Genomic DNA, 25892 nt, shown 5'->3' on the forward strand with positions numbered 1-25892 from the left:
TAGTCGAAATCTCAAAAGGGGAGATGTGATGAGAGTTACGATGTCCCTTTGCAAGAGATAGATAGACTGGTCCAAGTAAAGTATATATAGTAATGATCTGAGTGAATTCAGAGTTCGGAGTCAAGTGAAGATTGTGTTAGTTCACAGTGAAGTCAGAAGGTGTTGGTTGGTTAGTTCACAAGAGGGATTTTTTAGTTTATTACATTGTTTTTACAGTTGTCTGGTTATCTTATTTATTGTACATAAATTACATTACAACAATATAAGAGAGACATGAAGCATCATTATCATCAATAACAACAACATTGTTTTAACATCTATTTTTCAACGCTTGCATGGGTCAAAAGGATTTCATTAAGGTAGATTTTCTGTAGCCAGATGCCCTTCCTGTTGACAATTTGCACCTGTTTCCAAACAAGGTTATATTTCCCCTGGACATGTGGATGGAGTAAAGTTTCAGCCAAACTGAAAGTAACATGATAGTGGAATGATAAGGTGAGAACTTAAGGCTAAGAGACAGGATTGGAAAGCCTGGAAGAATGGTAGCAGTAGGGAGTGTTAACTAATGGTGTGAAAGGCAGCTGGACACTAGGTGTATTTGGCTAAAGATGATGCAGAAAGGAAGAAATCTGCATATGTCCTGCATCAGGAGGATCAAAGACATGAATTGTTCAAAATTACAAGAAAATTTGTGAAAGAGAACAGAGATGTCATTGGTGAGAAGTATGTTCAGAATGATGAAAATGCACTTACCATTGAGATGGAAGACATGAAAATGACATGGAATTATTTTTATTAAAAGCTGCTGAATATGTAGAATGCATGGGGTAAAAAGGAGCTACCTTATGTTGACTCTATAGAAGGACCAACAATTCAGGTTGATAGCAACTTGAAAGATAAAGCAATCAAGGGCATGAAACAAGAGAAGGCTGTAGGCCCACCATGGATAGTTACAGAGATGCTCAAAATATCTAGTGAGGTAGTTAAGATACACAAATACCATCTGGATAATCAATCAAGTCATACAAGTTGTCATCCTGAATAACTGGCATAGAAGTATTATTGTAAACTGCTACAATGACAGAGATGATGCTTTTGAGAAATGCAAGCAACTAGAAAGGGATCAAGCTGCCAGATCATGTTATGAAGGTCCCAGAAAGAGTGGTAGCATAGTTAATTCATGACAGAGTGAACTTAGTTTGGCTTTGCTCATAGAAAAAGCATCACAAATGCAAACTTCATTGTGACACAAATGCAGGAGAAATATCTGGCTAAAAATAAGTTGCTATTCTTGGCTTTTATTGATCCAGAGAAAGTATTCAACAGAGTACCAAGCTCAGTAATTTGGTGATCTTTGAGGAAACTAGGTTTGGATGAATGGCTTGTAAGGGCTGTACGAGCTGTATACAATGACGGAGTGATCAAAGTAAGAGCTGACAATAATTTCAGTGACAAATTTAGTGTAAAGGTAAGGATTCATCAAGGGCCAGTCAACAGTTCTCTCCTATTCATCCTAAGGGCTGTCACAGAAGAGTTTAAGACTGCATATCTTTGAAAACTCTGATATGCTCAAGACCTAGCTCTCATAGCTACATTTATAGGAGAATTAGAGAGGAAATTTTGGGTATGGAAGCTAAACCTAGAATTAAGAAGTTTTAAGGGAAACTTAGCAAAGATGAAGGTTCTAATAAGTAGGAAAGAAGACAGAACTCTGGTATCTTAAGGAAAATGGCCTTGAAAAGGAGTATGCATAAACTCCATATGCATAATACTCAATGCAAACTTTAGACACACAAGATATGTGGAATCAAAGGCAGCTTAGCAGAGAATATGAGCTTCATAGGTAATAGATGTGCTGGAGCAGTACTTACTATGAACACTTTGAAAATAGATGTTCTTGAATGCTGGAATGGTTCACTAGAATTAGTTGATAGCTTGTATTACTTTGGAGCAAGGGAGATGGCTGCACTAAAAGTTTAATAGGCAGAGTAAGAACAGGTTGAAGAAAATTCAGAGAGCTATTGTTACTGTTGACAACAAAGGTCTTTTCTAACAGAGTAAAGGACAGATTGTATGTTGTTTGTGTTAGAACTGAAATGCTGTATGATAGTGAGATATGGAGCTTGACTGCTGAAGGGTTGAGAAGACTGGAAAAAGCGTAAAGTGAGCATGCTCTGTTGGATGTGCAATGTAAGTGTAAAGGAATTACACAGTAAAAATGCGCTGAGAGAAAAACTAGGCATAAGAGGAATCTTTGCATGAAAGGAGAGTGTGCTGGTATGGACATGTGATACATATGGATGAGGACAGACGTGTAAAAAAATGCTGGTCACTAGATGGAAAAGGGTGACCCAGAAAGATACATGATGAAGTAACCAAATCTGATCTCAGGACCTTGAGTCTCATGGAGGAGATGACAAAAGACCAGGATTTCTGGTGATATAAGGTTCTTAAGAAAACTTACCCACCTTTGTGAAATTGCAATTGACTTCTAGAAGCACTGTGTGCATATATGTGCATAAATGGAAACATTGCCCAAACTCCTCCAAACATCTCTCTGACTGTCTCTCCGTCCACCTTCATATCATCCTATTTTTTGCTCCCTGCAACATTTCATTTGTTAGCCGCTCTTCATCCATAAATTACTGTTCTCCTCACATGTTAGCGATTCTTTCCCCACCTACTGAACCACCAATCTGTCTCCCCACATGCACTACACTTGCTTCTCTCAACCCTCCCCACTCCTGTAGTGTACCCAACTACTTGTCATCTCTCTCTTGCCACACCCCTCCACTCTCTTTTACACCCTTCTACCTTCCTCAACTATGACATCATAGATCATCTATAACTCTCTACATTCACACTGCAAATCACACTCAATCTTGGAAGCTATTGCCTACCTCCCATTACCTCATTTTCTACTCTTCCATACACTCCTGCAAACTCTCATGCACCCACACTTCTAGTTTCACTGTTTCAACACACTTCTACTCACCTCATACCTTGAGGAGACACCTTGTCTTGAAGCTCTTACTGACCATCTCAAATGTTCCTCCTAAAGTCGAGTAGAACCTACTTTCCCCCTCCCTCCTTCCCTCCTCCCATACTCTCATCTCTTCACACAAATACTGATCCCCCATTGGAGTTTTGTCATCTGGCACATTGCATAGCGACCTCGCTAGTGCTGCAAAAAGCATCCACTACACATTGTATTGTGGTTGGCATTAGGAAATACATCTAGCCATAGAAACCATATCAAAGCAGACACTGGAGCACAATGCAATGCTTGGACCCATCAGATTATGTCAAACCATGCAATCAATGCCAGCATGGAACACAGACATTAAATTTATGATGATAATGAGATGATGAGACATGTTTTCACTGAAGTTTGAAAATGTGGTAAAGATTAGGCATTTTGAATTATGAATGCTATATGATCAGTTAATTTCTAAAAAGTTCTACTGACAGTGAATAATTCTTGTAATATTTTAGATCCATTTTAGAATTAACAATTGATAAATTCCCAGATATGACACTTAAAAAATAAAATCTACTATAAAATTGATGCTTATTTTTTAAATATCTGTTTACATTGCATTTTACACAGATATAAGTGGAATAATTCTTTCCCATCTTGTCCAGAATGTTGATTTTCTGGAAGCTGTCCAAAGATGTGCAACCAGATGAAAACCTTCTGTTGGTCACCATATCTTGAAGGTATTTCTTTTTGGGGAATTGAGACACTAAAGTTTTAAAATCTAGCAACTGACTTGATAGAAACTCACAAGATTACCCACCATGTTTCTAACAACAACTGTGGCTATCTTTTTGAATTCAATACTACCACTTGTGAATAGCATGACTTTTGGAATCATTTTTTCATGTTCAGAATTGTCAAAGCATGGAATAAATTACCATGTCAGTTAATAACTATCAAGACACTGCATCCTTCAAAAATACTGTTTCTTGAAATTTGCTAACACTACTTCTGACATACCTATTGTACCTTTTCCTCTTTATGGCTCTATTATTGTTCACTTCTCTGTCTTTTACATTTTATTCTGTGTACTGTGCATGCATTTTTAGTTTCCATTGCTGTCTTTCTTTACTTAACTTGTTGCTTTCTGTTCTTTCTTTCAACCTTTTCTGACAAGTACTATGCTTTTGAGTACTGTATACAATAAGCTCATTATCATTATTATTTAAATCATTTACAGCAAGATACCATTTCTCATGTCATATATACAAATTTTAAGTAGATTGAAATGATATTACAGGGAATAAAACAATATTGGTTTCAAATATCGGCACAAGAACAGTAATTTTGGGTGGTGGGATAAGTTTATTACATTGACGCAAGAGACTCAACTAGAACTTATTTTATTGACCCTGAAAGGATGAAAGGCAAAGCTGACCTTAGCGGAATTTGAACTCAGAATGTAAAGATGGACAAAATGCTGCTAAGATTCTGCCAGCTCAGTACCTTAGGGAAATAAAACAATATTAAAGGTAAGCTTTAAACACAATTTGTTTTGAACATTTTAACTAATTATCTTGTTAAAAGAGATGTGCTCATGACCTTTACAGACCTTCCAAAAACTAGACAATGAAGTTGAGCCTTAATTTGAACATCTGAATGTTATTACTTGTGGCCATGGTGTGAGTTCTAGAGAAATCTGTTGTCTGAGTAATAATGTGTATAGATATTTAGTGTGGAAGAAGTAAACTTGTTGAGCAGAAGAGAAGCTGTTGCATTTATATAGGTTCAGATAGAGGTAGTACACAACTTGCTAATTTAGAGAAACTAATTTAGAGGTAGTACACAACTTGCTAATCTGATTCACAAACAATGATATACAGTGATATACACTGTGTGTGTGTGTGTGTGTGTGTATATATTCTTCTATTCTTTTATTCTTTTATTTGTTTCAGTCATTTGACTGTGGCCATGCTGGAGTACCACCTTTAGTTGAGCAAATTAACCCAAGACTTATTCTTTGTAGCTTATTCTGTCAGTCTCTTTTGCTAAACCACTAAGTTAAGGGGACATAAACACACAGCATCGGTTGTCAAGCAACGTTGGGGGAGGAGGGACAAACACAGGCACACACACACACACACCACATATATATACAATGGGCTTCTTTAAGTTTCTGTTTTCCACATCCACTCACAAGGCTTTGGTCAGCCCAAAGCTATAGTAGAAGACACTTGCCCAAGGTGCTACTCAGTGGGACTGAATCTGGAACCATGGGGCTGGTAGGCAAGCTACTTACCACACAGCCACTCCTGCACCTATACGTCTATATTCTATTGAAAATTTATGTTGGTTTAGCAAAAAGTTGAGTAAAAATCTATAGCATTTTGATATGATGTTGATATGTATGAAATTATCCAAAAATCAGAAAGTATATATTCTAAAGATCAATGACTGGACGGTTAAGAAGTTTGCTTTACAATCATGATATCCCATGTTCAATCTCACTGGATGACATTTCCGACAAACGTTCTTTGAATCAAAGACTCAGGTTGAGTGAAACTGGAGTTGATGAAAACTATGAGGAAACCAATCAGATGGATTGCTCCTGTAATTTAAAGATTCACTCTTGTCATGCTTTTTTACAGCGATTCCACCTGTATATTGTGTTAAGGGCACACATGTATATGAAATACTCAGTTATTTCCTTATTCAATGAGCAGGTGCTTCTACTGATTAAATGACTAAAGATTCATTGTTAAAATCAAAATGAAATCCATTTAAAATACCAATTACATTAGAACTAAATCATTTTAAGGAGTTTTTAAAGACCATTTTAAATACATATGTGTGTGTGTATGTGTATATACAGGGTTTGGACAAAATAATAGAAACACCTTAAAATTTCAAACAAATTTATTTTAATATGGGGTAGGACTGCCTTTGGCAGTAATTACAGCTAGAATTCTATGAGGTATATACTCTATGAGGTATAGACATCACATTTGACAGAGTAATATGAATGCTAAAGAGTTAAAGCAAACTGATTTTAGAGTTGTAGGGAATTACAACTCTAAAATTCATTTTGCATTAAATACTTCTCTACTAGAAATCGTTCATTAAAAAAAAAATTACTTCTGAAAATATGAAAGTCAAAAAAATAGAATTAATATGATGAAAACAACATCCATTTCTGCATGTGTTAAGAATGAAATAATGCTGAAATATAAACCAGTTTTAAAAAGAAATATATAATATGATGATAGGATTTTATTCCAAATGAATGGCACCATATGGACAAAAACGTTTTATTTGAGTTTCTACAGAATGTGTCTGCAAGAATTGCAAAAATTCCATGCAATAGCAGGAAAATAACAAGGATCAAGATAAAGTTGAATACTTAATAATAGTTTGATTCTTTTTTTCTTTTTTCTTTAAAGGAAGGAACATATCCTTTGACTAAGTTAGATTAAGAGCATTTTTATTGATCAACATTTTTACGATGTAGGAAGAATGGATAGGAATGTTAAAAGAGGGCTCCTATATGGATTTGTGTAATACAGTGTTACATTTTCTAACAAGGTTAAAATAAAGTCTAACAAATACAACGTTTTTCATCATGGTTACAAGATATGTAATAAATATTTACAAAATTAAATCAAGAATTTTAATGATTTAGTTTAATACTTACTTGGTCATAGGCATTAATATTGGCTTCATTTCTTATGAGAACAACAACTACGTCTTCACAGCTTTTGTTACAAGCATGATGTAATGCAGTCTTTTCAAGAGTATCTTTAAGCTCAATATCAGCACCAGCCTGGAAATGGAAACAAATTCCAGTAATTAATTATAAAATATAAGTGTTTTAAAATTTTCAATTTAACCTCTTTGTTCCCATATTCCTACTGAAAAGCACTGTCTTTGTTTCAATTAATTCTTAAAATAATGATGAATTTTGTAAAATAGTGTGTCAATAGCCAGCTGGAGACGATGTTTCCTGGGGCTAATTATTAGTAACATTCATCCTAACCAGGACTGCCACATTATGTCGATAAATAATCCTTACATTTTTGTAAAATAACTTTATAGTTATTATTATTATTAAGCTGATGTTATGAATATAAATTAATATTTTGATTTGCATCATTATAAAACAGGAAATTAGTCTTATAAAATCAGCGGTAGTCATTGGTGAATTGGTATCAAAAGAGTTAGATATATTTTTATAAAAAATAAACCCTGAATCTAATTTTTCCAAATGAGAAAAATATTAGTGTTCAAATAAGCAATTACAACAACAAAAACTGAATTAAATTATCATTTACACTGAAAAACTAAATTGATTTAGAATTACAAAGAAAAAAGAAAACAAAGAAATTAGGTTCTGCTCAAGTAAAGATTACTTGATAAAGCAATGATCAAAGCAGTGACTCAATGAACATTGTTTTTATTGATTGATTGATTTTATGCCAATGAAATCTGATCTGCATTACTTATTTCTTCTCCAACTCAGCTATACATTATAATGGTTTTGAAGATTTCTATATTATATACAATATATTGATACAGGTGAGTTCATAAGTTCCTTCAGAGCAGGTTATATCATACCAAACCTTTTATCTTTCCCACTGAATATGATAGGTACATTTTTATTTCTATTATTTTTTAATGCATTCATTTCCTCATGTGTTTACTTATTATCTGATTCTTGTTTGTAAAAGAGTTGAAATGGTTTCAACCATTAATAGGGTCATAAGTCTAGAATCTAGAATTGTAAAAGTATACATATTTGATTAAAGAAAGTAGCACAAAATTACTACAGGTAGTATGGATGCACTAGAGAAAATGTATAGCAAACCAAACAAGTTCTTTGTGGCTGATAGTGATTTAATCAATTAAGAAGATGAAAACAAGTTGTAGAACCTGTAGAAGTTTTTGATGAGATTCTAAAACACTAATATTGGTGAGTATAATACAAGTCGCATACTTAGCAAATCAAATTGTATTGGAAAACAATATCTAAGTAAGTGACTTCATATCATCACTGTTAACTGTTGCAAAAACAAAATATGAGGTGTGGGTTATAGAAGTCTCAAGTAAATTAATCAGTTAAGAAGGTAAATGAGAGATCCATAGCAAAATTAAGATTGTACATGATAAAGTTTTGGATATACTAAAGTGTAGAATTACAAAGAGTATATTTTTATACAACCATGAAGGAAAGTCTTGGCTAAGAATAGACATTTGTATTTTACACTTGACAAAAATAAAATATACAAAATCTTTGATAGTGGCCTTTGCTTACTAATCTGTTACAGCACATGCCCTGATACTACTACTACTATAGAGTAGTTCACTAAAAGTTGTTGATCATTTATTTAAATAACACACACTACAAGAATGACCGACAAGAGGTGTTCTGACTAAGTATGAGTAAAGTAAATATTGGTTCCAAATTACCAGAGTTGATCAGTTATTTAAATAACATACACTACAAAAATGACTGACAAGAGGTGTTCAGTCTAAGTATGAGTAAAGTAAATGTTGGTTCCAAATTGTCAGAGTTCTGTCTTCAAGTTTGAAGAAAGAAGTTTCAGATAATATCCACAAAATCTATGACAACAGTAACTTCTTTATTACAATGAAATCAAAACAAGCTTAAAAACAAATGTGAAACTTAAGAAAGTGAGCTTCAAAGAAAAAAATGTGAATTTAGTTAAAAGAAAGGTCATGTTTAAAAACAAGAATTGTAAAAATGAAACAGTAATTAACCCTTTAGCATTGAGAAAACACCATCTATTATAATGCTTATTTATTCACATCGTTTTGAATTAATCATGCAATATTTTGTAACTTTGTGATTTCAATGATGTAATTATATAGGGTAGGTGTGATGGGCCAGATCTAGCCAATCTGAACATAAAACGGGTAGAATGTTTGAGCCAGAAATGGCCAGTTTTAATGCTAAAGAGTTAAAGAAGTAATGTAACTTTGATAAGTACACAGCAAGGGAATTGATACAGTGCCTATAGTCAGGACAGGAATGAGTACACAGTAAAGGAGTACACTGTAAGGGGATAGACACAATGCCAGTCGTGTCTAATCAGCACAATAGTGAATATAAGGTTACGGAGTATGCAATAAGGGACTACACAATTAAAGAGTACACTGTAATGGAGGAGATACAATGCCAATAATGCTTGGTCAGTACAGGAATGAGTACATGATAAGAGTGTGCACTATGTAGTGAAAAGAAAGCTGATGGAAAAACAACTAAACTTTAGTCTCAGTGTAAAAAAAGGGGGGAGTACTCAAAGGGTACTGTGAGTTTCATAGAAGTATGATAAGAGACCATCATTTTAGATACACTGAATTGCCATTGACCATTAGTGAAGGTATGTGACTTTGGGTTTGATTCCCAGGCTAGATTGCATGCCGTGTTCTTGAGGAAAACACTTTAATTTATATTACTTTCATGCTGTTTGGAGACCCGCATGTCAAAGATTGGTCCCAGCATTTCCTCTGTATGCTGTAAAAGATGACTAAAAGGGGGTTGAGGTAAGATTTTCGTTCCAGTCTCGTAAAACCCTCCCCAACAACGACTATCCAAACAGACCCATGGGCTGGCAGGTTGTTGCCTGAGTGGTGCAGAGGCATCATTCACCAGGAGTAGTGTAGGGAATCACCAACAAATGATGGATGCAGTGATGCACTGTTACAGCATATACTCTTATACTGCTACTACTATTAGAGTTGTTCGCTGAAAGTTGTTGATCAGTTATTTAAATAACACACACTACAAGAAAGGAGCTAATAATTAAGTCCATAATTAAAATGTGACCAAGCCTCAAAGATGTTGTTTAATATATATAAGATGGCTGCTCATTTACAAACATGAAACCTGAATAGATGCTGCATACTGAGTAAAACTGGATTGTGGATTGATAGTAGAAGATCAAAGAATGAGAGTTATTGAAGTTTCAAATGAGATATTAGACATAAAATGTAAAACTACTGTAATATTGAGCCATATTACTTACATGGGATATTACTAAATGAATTGATGACAATGATGATGATGATGACGAATATGATGGTGTTGATGGTGATAAGGATGGTGGTGATGTTGATGAAGATGATGACAATGATGATAAAGATGGTGGTGGTGGTGATGATGACGACGATGATGATGATATTTCATAAAAAAAACATATACAGACTGAATATATTTTGACCTTTGGGTACTGGTTTCAACACACCCACTTTTCCCTAACATTGTCAGTCTTGTTTATAATATTTGTTTACATTAAAATTTAGTGATTGCATAGCATATATAATTACATAACATGTCCAATACACACCCACATATAATTAGATGAATAAATGTGTATGTGAATATGTGTGTAATGTATCATGTGTATGTGTGTATGTAGAAAAGGGATTACACATGCATTAGGGTGTGTGTATACACATGTAGAGTAGGGAATGTAATGTGTATCTGTGTTTGTAGTAGGATGAATGATGGATTCTCATTTTCATATGAATGCATAGAAATTAGATGTCAGAACTACCACAGAAATATATGCTATAATGTGTGTGTGTGTGTGTGTGTGTGTGTGTGTGTGTGTGTGTGTGTGTGTGTGTGTGAGTGTGAGTGTGTGTGTGTGGTGTGTGTGGCATGTGTGTGTGTTGTGGGCATGTGTGTATTGTATGCATGTGTGTATATATAAATATACATACATTATAGACATATTTGTTTGTGTGTGTGTGTATACACTTTAGTTTCATCAATCTAAAGAAAGTGACACAGTTACACATTTTTTGTCAGATAAGGAGGAGGAAATTAAGTATAGATAAGTGGCTGGTAAGTGATGTCAAGTACACAGATGAAGGTGCTATGATTTCCATCAATGTAAGGAATTAGAAACTGACTGAAGTCTCAGCTGAGCCTTTATTTTACTTTTTTTCGTCCTAGTACTAAAACTCTATAGGAACTGAGTAACTCTTAAAGATTTCAGTATGGGTGTTATAAAAAGACTATACAACAATATCTAAATATAAGACTCTGACATATGATATATCATTAACTCAAGGAATGCCTTTAATCCCTTTGATTCCAGCCCATTTGATACCACTCTTAGTTTTATGATAGAAACTTCCTGTTTTAAAGTAATCTAAATTAAAAACCATCCGCCAAATTTTCATGCTAATTTATGTTTTATACACTGGCTTAATAATGACAAAGTTATTTTATTAAATGTTTTATAATTTTCTAAATTAATTGAAAGTGGCAATATATTTCAAATGAAATATAGTAACAAAAGAGAAAAAATTTGGTAGTATGTAAACAATATAAACTAGTGAATGTATAAAGAACAATAACATTGCAGGAGATTGTCTTGCTATAGTCTTGAGGTACTGACAAAACAAACTATATTCATTCTATATCTATGTAATGATGGCGTTTTCTTAATTAAAATATTACTAGGAGTCAAGTCCTTTTATTTTTGTCAATGCTGAACACTATATGTATGTTAGGAGTATAACTGCATTCATAGTGTTACTGAATAGACATTATAATGTTGAGTTATATGATTTCATGAATGGCAAAATAATATATAAATTATAAGCACAGAGCAGATGTTAGAGAGATGATTTTTTTAATGATATGAAAGCGAAAATATAAAGAAACTGTGTAAGTTAGCTAACCTTAGGTTAGCATTTAGAAAAATGTTGCTTATGAAGATGTTATCAATAAGTCATTTATAATTTATAATTCTTTTCAAAGTTTTGCCAAAGCAATTTAAAAAATACTTCTTGCAATTTTAAAGTAAACCACAAAGATACTGAATTTCATATACCTCTACTTTTGAATTAGTTTTATATTCATGCTATTTCTACATTTGGATGTAGTGATTAAATGGTTGGTTAGAGTATTGAAACATCACTTAATAGGTCTCAAATTTAAATCAACTTTTAGTGTCCTATATCATATTTTAAATGTAGTTTATAGAGCTGTTAGAAGTAAGTACCAGGTATTTTGAGAATGTTTCCTATAGCAGGCTCATATTCTATCCAGTTGCAGCTGCCTTAATCAGTTAACAATTACTTCTGGGTCCAAGTCCAGGCAAGGCACTAAGGTAATTTACGTAATTCAATTGAAGCAAAAAATGTCATGAAACACAGAGAGCAGAATGAGAACAGTGCACCCCTGTAGATCAAATAAAGGGTTAGGTTTGAAATTCCAATGCAACAAATGAGTTCAACACCAGACACTTAAAGAAGGCTGGAGTGTACAACAACCAAAATGCAATGAATGCAACCATCCAGATGAGGACACCAGTCTGACTATCATAAACAATACATATAACATAAATTCTTCATATCAGCTATATATATATATATATATATATATATATATATATATATATATATACACACACACACACACACACACACATATATATATATATCTTACTAAGACAACAATATTTCATGATGTTAGAAATCATCATCATGAGCATTGTTATCTTCATCGACATCATCATCATTTAATATCCTCCTTCCGTGCTGGCATGGGTCAGACAGTTTGGAGAGAAGACTACACCAAGCTCTACTGTCTACTTTTGCATGAATATGAATAGAGGGACAGAAATAGGTGTCTTGCAGTTGAAGAAATACATAACTCCCTCAGCTGGAGAAAGAAGGAGAGCAACAATAAAACTGTGACTAACTGCACTTGTTGAGGTACACAAAAATTATATATCTTTGTTTTAGTTGAAAGGAAAGGCTATGTCATAGGAAGCTTGCTTCCCATCCAGTTGCTTCTGAGTTTAATCACACCGCATGGCACCTTGGACAAATGTCTTCTGCTATAACTCGGGCTGACCAAAGGCTTGTGAGTAGATTTGGTAGATGGAAACTGAAAGAAGCTTGTCATATGTATGTGTGTGTCTTTGTGTCTGTGTTTGTTCCCCCAACTCTGCTAGACAACCAGTGTTGGTGTGTTTACATTCCCATAACTTAGCAGTTTGGCAATAGAGACTGATAGAATAAGTACCAGGCTTAGCAAAAAATAAATACTGGAGTTGATTCTTTTGACTAAAAATTCTTTCAAGGTGGTACCCCAGCATGGCTGCAGTCTAATGATTGAAACAAGTAAAAGATAAAAGACAAAAGAGAGTATACAGAATCGACAAGAGCCATGAAAGCAAGTATACATGGTATACAATGTAAAATCATAAAATCAAATGAATGATGATATAGATGCAATACAAGTCGGCTTCTTGGGCTAATCAAAGAACCTCACTATCCAAGATTTCCCTGAATGGCAAGGACAAGCGATCTCTCCAATTTTATTCTTTCACTCACGGTCTACACATATAATTATGAGGTGCCATCCACTCTTGCCATTTTCACCACTTCTATCTTCCTTACCGTTAGTTCACTCAAGGACAGCACCTCCATCTCCACCCTAACTTTTCTTTTTAAAGGAAACTTGAAAAAGTCACAGAGGGCTCTGCCAGAGAGGAATGTCACTGTCTTCATATCTTTCAGCCTCACTCTCCACACAACCTCTTTTGTCACAGCTACCAGACAAAGGAAAATAGCCTTCTCTGCCCAGTTAAAGGAGGCTGAAAGGGCAACCATTACCATGGACTTGGTTGTTAGCCAGATACATCCTACATACAACAGCAGCTATTCAATATAACTCAACCAGTCAACAATGCCCAGACACTGAATGAGTGTATGCAGAATGATTTTGTCATTGTGTACATCTCAGACAAGCCCATCTCATGGCACATCCTTGCTTGTCAAGTTTACCACTCCTCCGTGGCCCTGACAGACCAAGGACTTTGGGGAATTATCTATGGTAGTCCTTGATTGGAAAGTCCACTGGAAGAGACAAGCCAATTCCTTTTTGTTGATACCCAAAGTCTCTCTGAAAATATCATCACTCATCCCAGCTACAAATCCTCAAAAGATTGCAAGAGCAGAACACCCACTGACTACTTTGCCCAAATGGTAGAGAGCAATGAATGCCTGATGATAGTCTAGGTGCCAGGCACCTAGTCTTCGTTTTTGCTTCACCCAGGGCTGCTGCTCCATGAAAGAGAGGAGATGCTGCTCCATGAAAGAGATGTGCTTCTGAAATGGTACTTACACACATTCACCATCTAAGAAATGTTGCAAGTGGTACAGCCTCAGTGTCTGTCTGTGCATCTAACTTGCCATGGAGAGGGTGCTCACAGTAGCCTGAATAGTGGAGTACATCCCTTCCACAAGAAGCTAAATAACATGCTCAAATCTGATCAGGTGGTAACTGGAGCAAGGCACAACAGCCAGGCAGTAAACAACAACAGGAGTGATGTAGACATTTTCCACCTGTGCCCACCCTTTAAGGGACCACCTTCTTTCTGCCCATTTCTGTGAAAAGCTGGCCACCCAATTTGTCATTTCATCCTGGTTCTTCTCACTTAGAGATTGGTACTGAACAATAATAATAATATTCCTTTCTACTATAGGCACAAGACCTGAAATTTTGGGGAGGAGACTAGTCAATTGCATCGACCCCAGAGTTTCTCTGGTTCTTAATTTATCAACCCTGAAAGAATGAAAGGCAAAGTTGACTTCAGTGGAATTTGAACTCAGAACATAAGGACAGACAAAAATACTGCTTAGCATTTTGCTCATCATGCTAATGATTCTGCCAGATGGACTACAACAAATATTCTGCTCAATACGACAGATTTGCTTGTCAGTTGCTTGACATTAACCAGTTGAGTATGTCTCTTAGTGACTGACAATATGTGCATCTCTGATCATGAGCATGTGTAGTGGAGGAGCATGTGTTAAGAGGGATTCTTTGAGGTTTGAATAATTCACCTCTGGAAACATGGGTGCTTTGTTCATCATCCTTAAATAAACCTCATTCAGAGACCTTTTGAGTGGAATGGGCTACTTAACCTGAAGAAAATTCTAAGTGGGCCCCATCTGCAAGGTCATACACTGTTTATCTTGATATGAGATCACTATTTCATGCACATATGATTGTGATGCATGTGCCTAGTCATGATGGGTATATTGAGCTTTGTATATTTGTACTCCAGTGTCACTTTGATGAAATGCATTGCTCTCTCACTCAATAATAATAATAATAATAATAATAATAATAATAATAATAATAAGAAGAAGAAGAAGAAGAAGAAGAAGAAGAAGAAGAAGAAGAAGAAGAAGAATTTCATGTGGCATTTTCCAGGGTGACTCAGTATCACCACTCCTCTTCTGTCTAGCCCTAATACCGCTCTCAAAATTGCTCAATGATGCACAGTATGGTTATAAAATATTTGATAAAAATATAAATCATCTCATTTACATGGATGATTTAAAGCTCTTTGCAAAAAATGACCAACAACTCAAAGGCCTACTAGCGATTGTTAAACAATTCAGTGATGACATCAGGATGCAATTTGGCCTTGATAAATGTGCAAAAGCTACCTTTATCAAAGGAAAAATGACAAATACATCTAATGTGAACCTTGACCAGCAAAATGTCATAAAAGAGTTAGAACCAGCGGAGAGTTACAAATACCTAGGGGTAATTGAAGGGGACAATATCAAGCACTCAGTGATGAGGGAAAGGATCAGAAGAGAATGTTATCGCAGAGTGAGAGCAATACTGAAGACAGAGCTGAACGCGAGAAACAGGATCGAAGCGATCAATGCTCTAGCCATACCAGTCATGACTTACAGTTTCAACATCGTTAACTGGTCAATTACTGAAATATGTAATGTTGACAGAAAAATACGAAAACTGTTGACAATGCATAGAATGCACCACCCTAAGGCAGATATAGAACGTCTTTATCTGCCAAGAAAAGAAGGAGGCCGAGGACTTCTACAGCTGGCATTATCAATGAAGGTAGCCACAATTGGCCTAGACACCTATCTGAAAAACTCTCAGGACTGGATGCTAAAACTTGTCTTAAAATATGAAAGCAAGAAAGCATCTTACTCAGTAACAAAACAGGCAAAGGAATATCTAAGTGAATTCCAATTGCAACAAATTCAAGAATTAGACGAACTAGAAACACCTGCAGAAAAAGCTAAGTGCTTGAAAACCCGTGCTAAAATTGCTGCCTTAGCTATTATGACTGAAAAATGGCATGGAAAACCTCTCAATGGCAAATACCCAAAGAGAGCTAATAATGCAGATATTGACAAAGCCCTTACCCACCAATGGTTAATGGCCTCTGGCTTGAAATCAGAAACAGAGGGGTTTATCATAGCAGCCCAAGATCAATGCCTACCTACAAAGAACTACCAGGCCAACATATTAAAGAACGGCAGCTCCCCATTATGTCGTATATGCCAACAACAAAATGAGACCATCGATCATGTTGTCTCCATGTGCAGTCTGCTTGCGCCTACAGAGTATCTCAACAGGCATGATAGAGCTGCACAATATATTCACTGGGTAATATGCAAAAACCTGGACTTGCCCCATGATAAAAACTGGTGGGAACACAAACCACCCCCAGTACTTGAAAATGATCACATTGCACTCCTCTGGAACTTCACCATTCAAACTGACAGAAAGATAGACGCAAATAGGCCAGACATCATACTGAAAGACTTCAGACAAAAATCATGCCTCCTCATTGATATGACTGTCCCAATCGATATAAACGTATCTGTCAAGACCTACCAAAAACTGAGCAAATATAAAGATCTTGAAATAGAAATTAGCAAAATGTGGAATCTGAAGACGAAAACAATACCTATTGTCATAGGTGCCCTGGGAATGACAGCGAAACGGGCTGATTACTACCTAGATCAGATTCCAGGAAACCCCAAAATGGCTGAAGTTCAAAAGATAGTGCTCATGGGAACTGCCCATATCCTACGTAAAATACTGTCTATGTGATCTCAAATTTTAAAGCAAACACATAATTTTCTTATGGTTTCTTAAACATTCACTTGAACAAAACTGTACAAATCCAAATATATGGTACCCTAGGCATAACACCTACATGAACTTCTAACTTGTTGTCTCTTGAGGTCTCTGGGTGAGACTTGGATCCAACTTGTACAAATGCAAAACAAAAGTCAAACATAAAATAATAATAATAATAATAACAATAATAATAATAGTAATAATAATAGTAATAATAACGATCCTTTCTAAATTTGGCACAAGGCCAGCAATTTTAAGTGGAGAAGAAGAAGTTGAATACATCAATCCCAGTGTTAAACCAGTACTTGTTTATTGACCCTGAAAGGTCAGAACATAAAATGCTGGAAGAAATGCTGCTAAACATTTTGTCCAGCTTGCTGCTTTAATAATAATAATGGTTCCAATTTTGGTACAAGGCCAACAATTTCAGGGGAGGGTGTAAGTCGACAACATTGACCCTGCCCAATGTTCAATTGGTACTTATTTTATTGGCCTTGAAAGGATGAAAGGCAAAGCCGACCTTGGTAGAATTTGAACTCAGAATGTAAAGACAGACGAAGTACTGCTAAGCATTTTGCCTGGTGTGCTAACAATTCTGCTGGTTTGCCACCTAAAAGAAGAAGAATGACAACAACAACAATAATAATAATCCTTTCTATTATAGGCACAAGGTCTGAAATTTTTGGGTAGGGAGGTAGTTGATTACATCAACCCCAGTGCTTGACAGGTACTTATTTTATCAATCCTGAAAGGATGAAAGGCAAAGTTGATCAGAGCAAAATTTGAACTCAGGATGGACGAAATACTGCTAAGCATTATGCCTGGTGTGCTAATGATTCTGCTAGATCACCGCCATAATAATAATAATAGTAATAATAATAATAATAATGATAATAATGATAATAATGATAATAATAGCAACAAAAAAAAAAAAAATAAAGAGATGATAACACCACCAGTATTGTGCACTGGAAGTTGTACAAGAAACATAAGCATAGCAGAAAAGAAAGGTGGTATGAGTACCAATATAACCTAGCGGTAAAGTCAGAAGCTCTTTTGGGACTTCAACATCGAAAGTGATTACAAAATCTGAATATTGTTACTGTTTGGAAAAGAGAAAAGACGTTACTGATAATTGATATAGCATCACTAGGGAATAAGAAAGAGGGTGTAAAAAGAGAAAGATTAAAGGTTATCAAAATATGAAGAGAGATGTTTACAAAATGTGGGCATGAAAAAGGTTGGAATGATAGCAGTATTAATGTACCTTGGGGATGGTAACAACTGAAATAGAAATATGGATTGAGAAATTTGAGACTGAGGTGCATGTAGAAATTCTTCAGAAGCTGGTGCTGTCAAGAACAGCCCAATTTTAAGGAAGGTTCATGAAATATAAAGGAAGAAAGAAATGCTGAGGAAACTTCAGTCATTCATTATTACTTACCCTCTCAAAATAAAGAATTGGTATAAGATCAGCTTGTTGAAATGGCTTTGATGGTAATGATGATAAGAACAACATTAATAATGGTTCTAAATTTTGCTACAAGGGCAACAATTTTGGCGAAGGGGATGAGTTGATTACATCACCCCCCCCCCCCCCCCCAGTGTTCAACTGGTACTTATTTTATCGATCTTGAAGGGATGAAAGGCAAAGTTGATCTCAGAAGAATTCAAACTCAGAATGTAAAGATGGACGAAATGCTGCTATGCATTCCATCTGGCATGCTAATGATTCTGTCAGCTTGCTGCCTTCAGAACAACATTCATCATCATCATCATCGTCGTTTAACGTCCGCTTTCCATGCTAGCATGGGTTGGATGATTTGACTGAGGACTGGTGGACCAGATGGCTACACCAGTCTCCAATCTGATTTAGCAGAGTTTCTACAGCTGGATGCCCTTCCTAACGCCAACCACTCTGAGAGTGTAGTGGGTGCTTTTACGTGCCACTGGCACGAAGGCCAGTCAGGCGGTACTGGCAACGCCCATGCTTGAAATGGTGTATTTTACGTGCCACCTGCACAGGGGCCAGTCCAGCAGTACTGGCAATGAACTCGCTTGAATGTCTTTTCACGTGTCACTGGCACAAGTGCCAGGAAGGTGACGTTAGTAATGATCATGCTCAAATGGTGCTATTTACGTGCCACCAGCATAACACAATAGTAATAATAATCCTTTCCAATTTTAGCACGAGGCCAGCAATTTTAAAGGCAAGGGGACTGCCTGATTATATCACCTCAGTCTTTGACAGGTACTTAATTATTGATCTCTGGAAGATGAAAGTTGACCTTGGCAGAATTTAAGCTCAGCACATAAAGAGCTAGAAGAAATGCCAATAAGTATTTTGTCCAACACACAAATGATTCTGGCAGCTAGCTACCAGATACTGTTTCATATTTTGGCATATGACCAGGAATTTTAAGTGGGGTGGTTGGTCAATTAGATCAGTCCTAGTACTTCACTGATATATTATTTTATTGGTCTCAAAAAGATGAAAGGCGAAGTAGATCTTTGCAGGATTTGAACTGAGAACATAAAGAGTCAAAACAAATACTACAATGCATTTTTTTAGATATTCTAATGACACTGCTAATCCACTGTTACATCATAATCATCATTATGATTATTATCATTATGATTATTATTATTATTATTATTATTATTATTATTTACTTTTGATCTGCATGTTTGTTACAGTCACTTGTTCAGATACACCCAGTGTCCTGGGGCAAGTGAAGGATACTTTACTTGACTTGGTAAATTAAGTACCAGTGAAACATTGGAGTTGATGTAATCGACTAGTCCCCTCCCCACAAATTTCAAGCTTTGTGCCTTCAGTAGAAAGGATTCTTCTTGTTCTTGTTCTTAATAATAATAATAATAATAATAATAATAATAATAATAATAATAATAATAATAATAATATTTAAAAAAAGGATTGACGTAACTCTTCACGAAGGTAAATAGTCAAAACGAAGAGCGCGATTTTAGATGTTTTATTTTTTGAACAACATTTCAACAGAACGTCTGTCTTTCTCAAGTTCAAACCAAAAGGTGATTGAAAATTCAAAATTTCAGAAACCAAACGTAGACTATGAACGTGAGTAATCAGCGTCCATACGTTGATAGAATGACATCATCAGCTTTTGTCAGTTTTTTAATAAGCAGAAAGAAAGAAAGAAAAAGGAAGACGACAGAAAAAGACAGAAAAAGAAAAGAAAAAGAGAGAAAGAAGAATATTCAATCAAACAGTTTTGTATAAATTTGATGATATTCTCCTGTCATCTTATTCATTCCTCCAGGGCGTGATGTCAATAACCCGCAAACATATTTTCCTCATACATTCTGAGAAGTGAAAGTGGGGTACATTCAGGATATTTTTTGAGAATGTGCACTTTCAAATCTTCTTCAAAATTGCAGCCGCTTGAAACGAAATGTTCAGCAAGTTCTGTTGAACTACTGTTCTTGTGCCTGACGTCGAATCTGTGCCCATTAAACCTTTTGTTTAATTGTTCCGTTGTACAACCAACATAAATCAAGTTATGTTTCGTGCATTCTGCACCGTACACTAAATGGGAATCTTTGCAGGTTCCCCCTTCTGTATAAATCATAACATTTCTATTATGATTTTTGATGGTATTCACTTCACTCATGTTGTTGCACAATGAACAGGGCTTACCTCTCTTGTGGCTGTTCTTTAAGGTACAGCGTGTAGATACTCCAATGTTCGTTTTCTTGGAGTCAGATATAGAGGTCAATAATTCTTTTATGTTCTTATTCCGTCGAAAGGCTACAATGGGCGGCTGAGGAAATGTTTGTTTGAAACTGGGATATTTTTTCACCACATGTTGGTAACTTTCATGCAACACTTTTGAAATGCCAGTGAAACGTCGGTGCCAGTTAATCACTAAAGGAATTCTGTAATCTGTTGTATTTTGTTTGCTAAGATTAGGCATGTAGGTTTTACTATCTTTGCTAATCTTAGCTATTTCACTTGCTATTTCCTTTAAACGTGATTCACTGTAACCTCGTTTAACATAATGACATACAAAAGCATTTGCATGTTTCCAGTAATAATAATAATAATAATAATAATACCAGGCAGTGGCTCGCATGGCTTCTCATCTTAACTGATTGGAAGTGTTATCATGTACATTGTTTTGTCTTGGTATAAAAGATGTTTTGTCTTGGTGTAAAAGATTGTTTTGTCATGGTATAAAATATTCTGCTCAATATCACAAATTTGCTTGTCAGTTGTTTGACTTTAACCAGTGGAGCATGTCCCTTAGCAGCTGATGATATATGCATCTCTGATCATGAGTGGACGTAGTGGGAGAGCATCATAGTCATTCATGTGTTGAGAGGAAAGCTTTGGGGTTTGGATAATTCACCTCTGGAAACATGTATTTTATTCAACATCCTTAACCCTTACTCAGGGACCTTTTGAGCAGGATGGGCTACTTGACCTGAAGAAAATTCTAACTGCCCCCCCCCACCTGCAAGCTCATGTGCTGTTAATCTTGATATGAGATCACCATGTCGCACACATATGGTTGTGATGCCTGGTCTATCCTTATCAAACGGGTAGTCACGATGGGTGTACTGGGCTTCGTATATTTTACCCCAGTGTCACTTTGATGGCATGCACTACTCTCTCACTCAATAATAATAATAATAATAATTGTACACCCATTTAACCCACAAATAGTTAAAAAGGAGGTGAAAATATAGGCGTACACAATATCCTTAAATACAAGATAGCCTGACTGTGGAAGATGAAAAAAGGTGAAAATAGTGCTAGTTATTGTTGGGTCCTTAGGAACAGTGTCAGAAGACATCAAGAGGAATATAAAGGAAATTGGAGCAGAATGACCAGTAGAGCTGTTACAAAAGGATTTCTTCCTTGGCACAGCCAGAATAATCAGTAGAGTTCTAGATAGTTGAAAAGAACAGATAGCATGTTGCTGTAGGCTGCAAGTAGCAAGCCTGCTACACATGCAAGACTCTAGGAGTGCCTGAAGTTAAAAAGAAAAAAAATAATAATAAGGATGATATCTGTCATGTTGAAATTTTAAGCTCTTTAAACTGTAATATACAGTGGGTATTGAAGCAGTGTGTTGAATATTAGATTAAATTTGAACATGATTATGGTAGCAAGACAACTGAGGACCTATAAACCACTGGGCCACCGAAATTTCACTGATGACTTCAACTAGTCTAACCAGGGTGAATCAACTTTGTGGCATCCATTACTTTCCAAACTATATCTGTGGACAATTCAAACTAACCAACCAACAAAATTTCTTATCACTTGGTAAGCTTTCACTATACATGGTATCTACTGATGGTATAGTAGACTGAATCATTGTTTGTATGATGTTTTTCTATAACCCAAATGCATGCAAGTGACATCATAAAGACTACCAGCTTTTTGTGTGATATTCTATTATATAATGTGGTTTATTCAGTTAAGAAAGAACCTCGTTCGACAGTATAGTACATATGTAGAAAGCAATAAAAGTGTGAAATATTCAATGTCTACAATGTATGTTTCTATAATAAGATTCCTAAGTATTTATTTAAAAGGATGATTCAAGAATTGATATGGTAAGAAGAAGCAAGAACAGTAGGCAGGGACGTTTTTGTTGAAGTTCCATTTCTAAGTTTATTCTTATTGGGAGTGGAAACTGTGGTGAGGAAGAAAATGATTCTATCCATGATTCTTACAGTTTTAGTTGTGTTTGACTATATAAACTGCTCTATTATTTTGTATGTCTTTTGTGTAAACATTTGGAATGTGAAAAAGAGTTGAAGCATTTCTGATACAACCATTCTTGTCCAGAAATTCAATCTAATATTCCTTCATATACAATTCAGATCAAAACAAATCTTATCTTCACCAAAACAGAGCTTATTTAGTAAATAATTTAATGAGAACCTATAAAATATAGTTTTATTACTTCTTCCATGATCTGGCTCTTTCCTGTTTACAAAGGAAATCAGTAAGTGAGTACTTAAAAAGCGTCAGGAATTTTCTTAATGAATAATTTATTAGATATTACTATCGAATAAATGTGAAGAATGAATCTTGGATAAAGGAAATGAAAAATATGGCACCAAAAATTTACACCTTCAATCTTATTCCAGTCACCATTATAGTGATCACCGGTTATATATAAAATATAAAACTACTCCAGACATGCAACATCATTTATCATTCTGCGTTCGATGAATACATACATCCTGCTAAGCTGACCATTCTATTCCCCTTTCCCTAGCTAAATTTCTTTTGACATGGTTGTTTAATACATAATAGCTGTGTGGTTGAGAAATTTGTGTGTATATATGTGTATATATGTATATGTTTGTGTGTATGTGTTAGTGTCTCTTTTCCATGATATTACATGATAGTTGTAAGCAAGCATCATTATCATGCAATCTGTGTCCTCCATTACCAATCTTCCATGAAAATATGTCTGACTAGGGTGAAATATTATTAACTTAACTTAGAAGTAGGTGAGGGTTGGTGACAGTAAGGGCAGCTGGCCATAGAAAATTTGCCTCAATGAATTCCATCATTAAAACATGGAAAAGTGGTAATTAAAATGATGATGATGACAACAATGATGATGATTCATACTTTGGTAATCATGAAAATTTTAAAAAGTAAATATTTATTTAGAGAAAATAATTTAAGGCAGCAAGTAAATAATAAAATAGCTAAAACAGTCAGGTAATAGAATATATTAACCAATGAATGTAATTCTTTTTTCTTGGCCAATGGCTAAACTGGTCATTGAATTGTCAAGAAAGAAGAAAGATATATCGAATTCTTTGCCACTTTGAGATTCTATCTTTTGTAAATGTTAGCACCCCATAATTTTCTGCAATTACTTAGAATCTGAGAAATAGGTTCCACTATAATGTGTGCATGTGCATGTGTGAGTGAGTGTGTATGTATGCATATGTATATGTGTGTATATATACATATATGTTTATATATACACACACAAAAACATAGAAACATACATACATGCATATATATAATAGAAAATTGGCAAAGTTGTCAGAGAAGGAGATGAAATTCTTTATGGTTTTAGTTTGGGGGAAGGGTTTAGTTAATAACATTGACCCCAATATTCAGCTGGTACTTTGTTTTATTGACCCCCACCAAAAAATGAACAGTAAAGTTGATCTCAGTGGGATTTCAACTTAGAATATAAAAAGCTGGAGGAAATGCCACAAAGCAATTTTTCTGGTGCTCTGATGATTCTGGCTGACACAAGGACAGCAATTTTAGGAGTAGAGTGTTAGTTGATTACATTGATCCCAATACTCAATTGGTAGTTAGTTTTATGAATCTCAAAACGAATGTAAGGCAAAGTTAACCTCAGCAGGAAATAAACTGACTGTAGACAACTGGAATGTAAGATGCAAAGCTTTTTCCCCAATGCTTCAGTTGTTCTGTTGTTGGCACTCTGTCACTTACGACGTCTAGGGTTCCAGTTGATCCGATCAACAGAACAACCGGCTTGTGAAATTAATGTGCAAGTGGCTGAGCACTCCACAGACACGTGTACCCATAATGCAGTTCTCGGGGATATTCAGCGTGACACAGTGTGACAAGGTTGACCCTTTGAATTACAGGCACAACAGAAACAGGAAGAGTGAGAGAAAGTTGTGGTGAAGGAGTACAGCAGGGTTCACCGCCATCCCCTGCTGGAGCCTCGTGGAACTTTAGGTGTTTTCGCTCAATAAACACTCACAACGCCCGGTCTGGGAATCGAAACTGCGATCCTATGACCACGAGTCCGCTGCCCTAACCACTGGGCCATTGTGCCTCCACTCAGTTGTTCTACCAGCTCCTAATAAGCAAGTTTCTAAGTGGTTATTCACTCTGCTAGAAATAGCAGTCGATTGTCCTCAAATCATGTCTAAAAAGGGAAAGACACAGTCAATAAGGTCATCCTGGATATATAAAATGGGATGGCTATAGTTGGAATACCTTTAATAACTAGTCTGCTTGATGAGATTGGACACGGAGATAAGCAACAACAAAAATAACAATGACAACATTATAGTATGTTTACTTCCATAGCAATGAAACACAATGAACTTAGTTAACCTAAAATAAAAAGATAATCGCTAATAACACTGATTGCTGTTTAAAACTAATGTCGACAGTCTTTGTTTACCAGCAGCATTACTGAAAATGTTAGTTACAATCAATATTATAATATGTTAACAAACAATACTCCAGAAGATGTTAAGTTCTATAATAGAATGTATTAATCAATAATATAAAATATACTATGATATTGTAGAAGCACTCAAGAACTAAAGAATATTCAAACAAATTAAATTATATAAGAGACACCAAGAGACATTCATAAGAAAAAAAAAAGTCAATTCAAAATTGCCAAGGGATACTTGTTAAGAATAATTCTTTCCAAATTGGTTGCAGTGTTTGTCCCTGATTTCTTGGCCTCTGATGTTTTAGAATTAATTTAATTATTTTAATTTTTACATTTTTATAGTATTATTATCAAAGCCATTTCTGCCTCGTTTTATATTCTTTTCCAGTATTTAAAAACAAATAAGAAAAGACAATTTGAATTGTTGTTTATAAGATATTGAATTAATTATTAGGACTTTATAAATTATGGATCTATAAACGTTAGCAGCTGGATTTTAGTGTCATTTTTCATGTTTAACCATGTTTTATATTTAATGGAAAAAATAGTGAGATGGTTTAACTCTTCACTTTTCTTCTGAAGAAGGATTAAGATGGTGCAAGCTATCTTCTCATGGTTATTTTGAACTAAGTTGAAAACAAAACGTCTTATTGTGTTCAATATTTAGAGAAAGATATAATCAACACCAGTATTGAAAAAGCCAATATAAAACGATAAAGATAAGAAAAACAGGAAGACAGTTTATTTTGAAAGTTGT

At 35.2% G+C, this 25892-nt stretch overlaps 1 protein-coding gene across 5 annotated transcripts in view; it reads right to left on the bottom strand.

Moving 5' to 3' along the window:
• Positions 1 to 25892, bottom strand: part of LOC106883648 (uncharacterized) — a 654180-nt gene that overhangs the window by 373242 nt on the left and 255046 nt on the right. For all 5 annotated transcript variants that reach the window (XM_014934744.3, XM_089351157.1, XM_089351155.1 and 2 more), the window contains one exon: positions 6672 to 6800. In XM_014934744.3, coding sequence (XP_014790230.3) covers positions 6672 to 6800 — 129 coding nt within the window. The remainder of the gene's footprint in view (positions 1 to 6671; positions 6801 to 25892) is intronic.

This window comes from Octopus bimaculoides, chromosome 4, assembly GCF_046866305.1.
Source record: "Octopus bimaculoides isolate indiv1 chromosome 4, ASM4686630v1, whole genome shotgun sequence".
Classification (NCBI taxonomy): domain Eukaryota; kingdom Metazoa; phylum Mollusca; class Cephalopoda; order Octopoda; family Octopodidae; genus Octopus; species Octopus bimaculoides.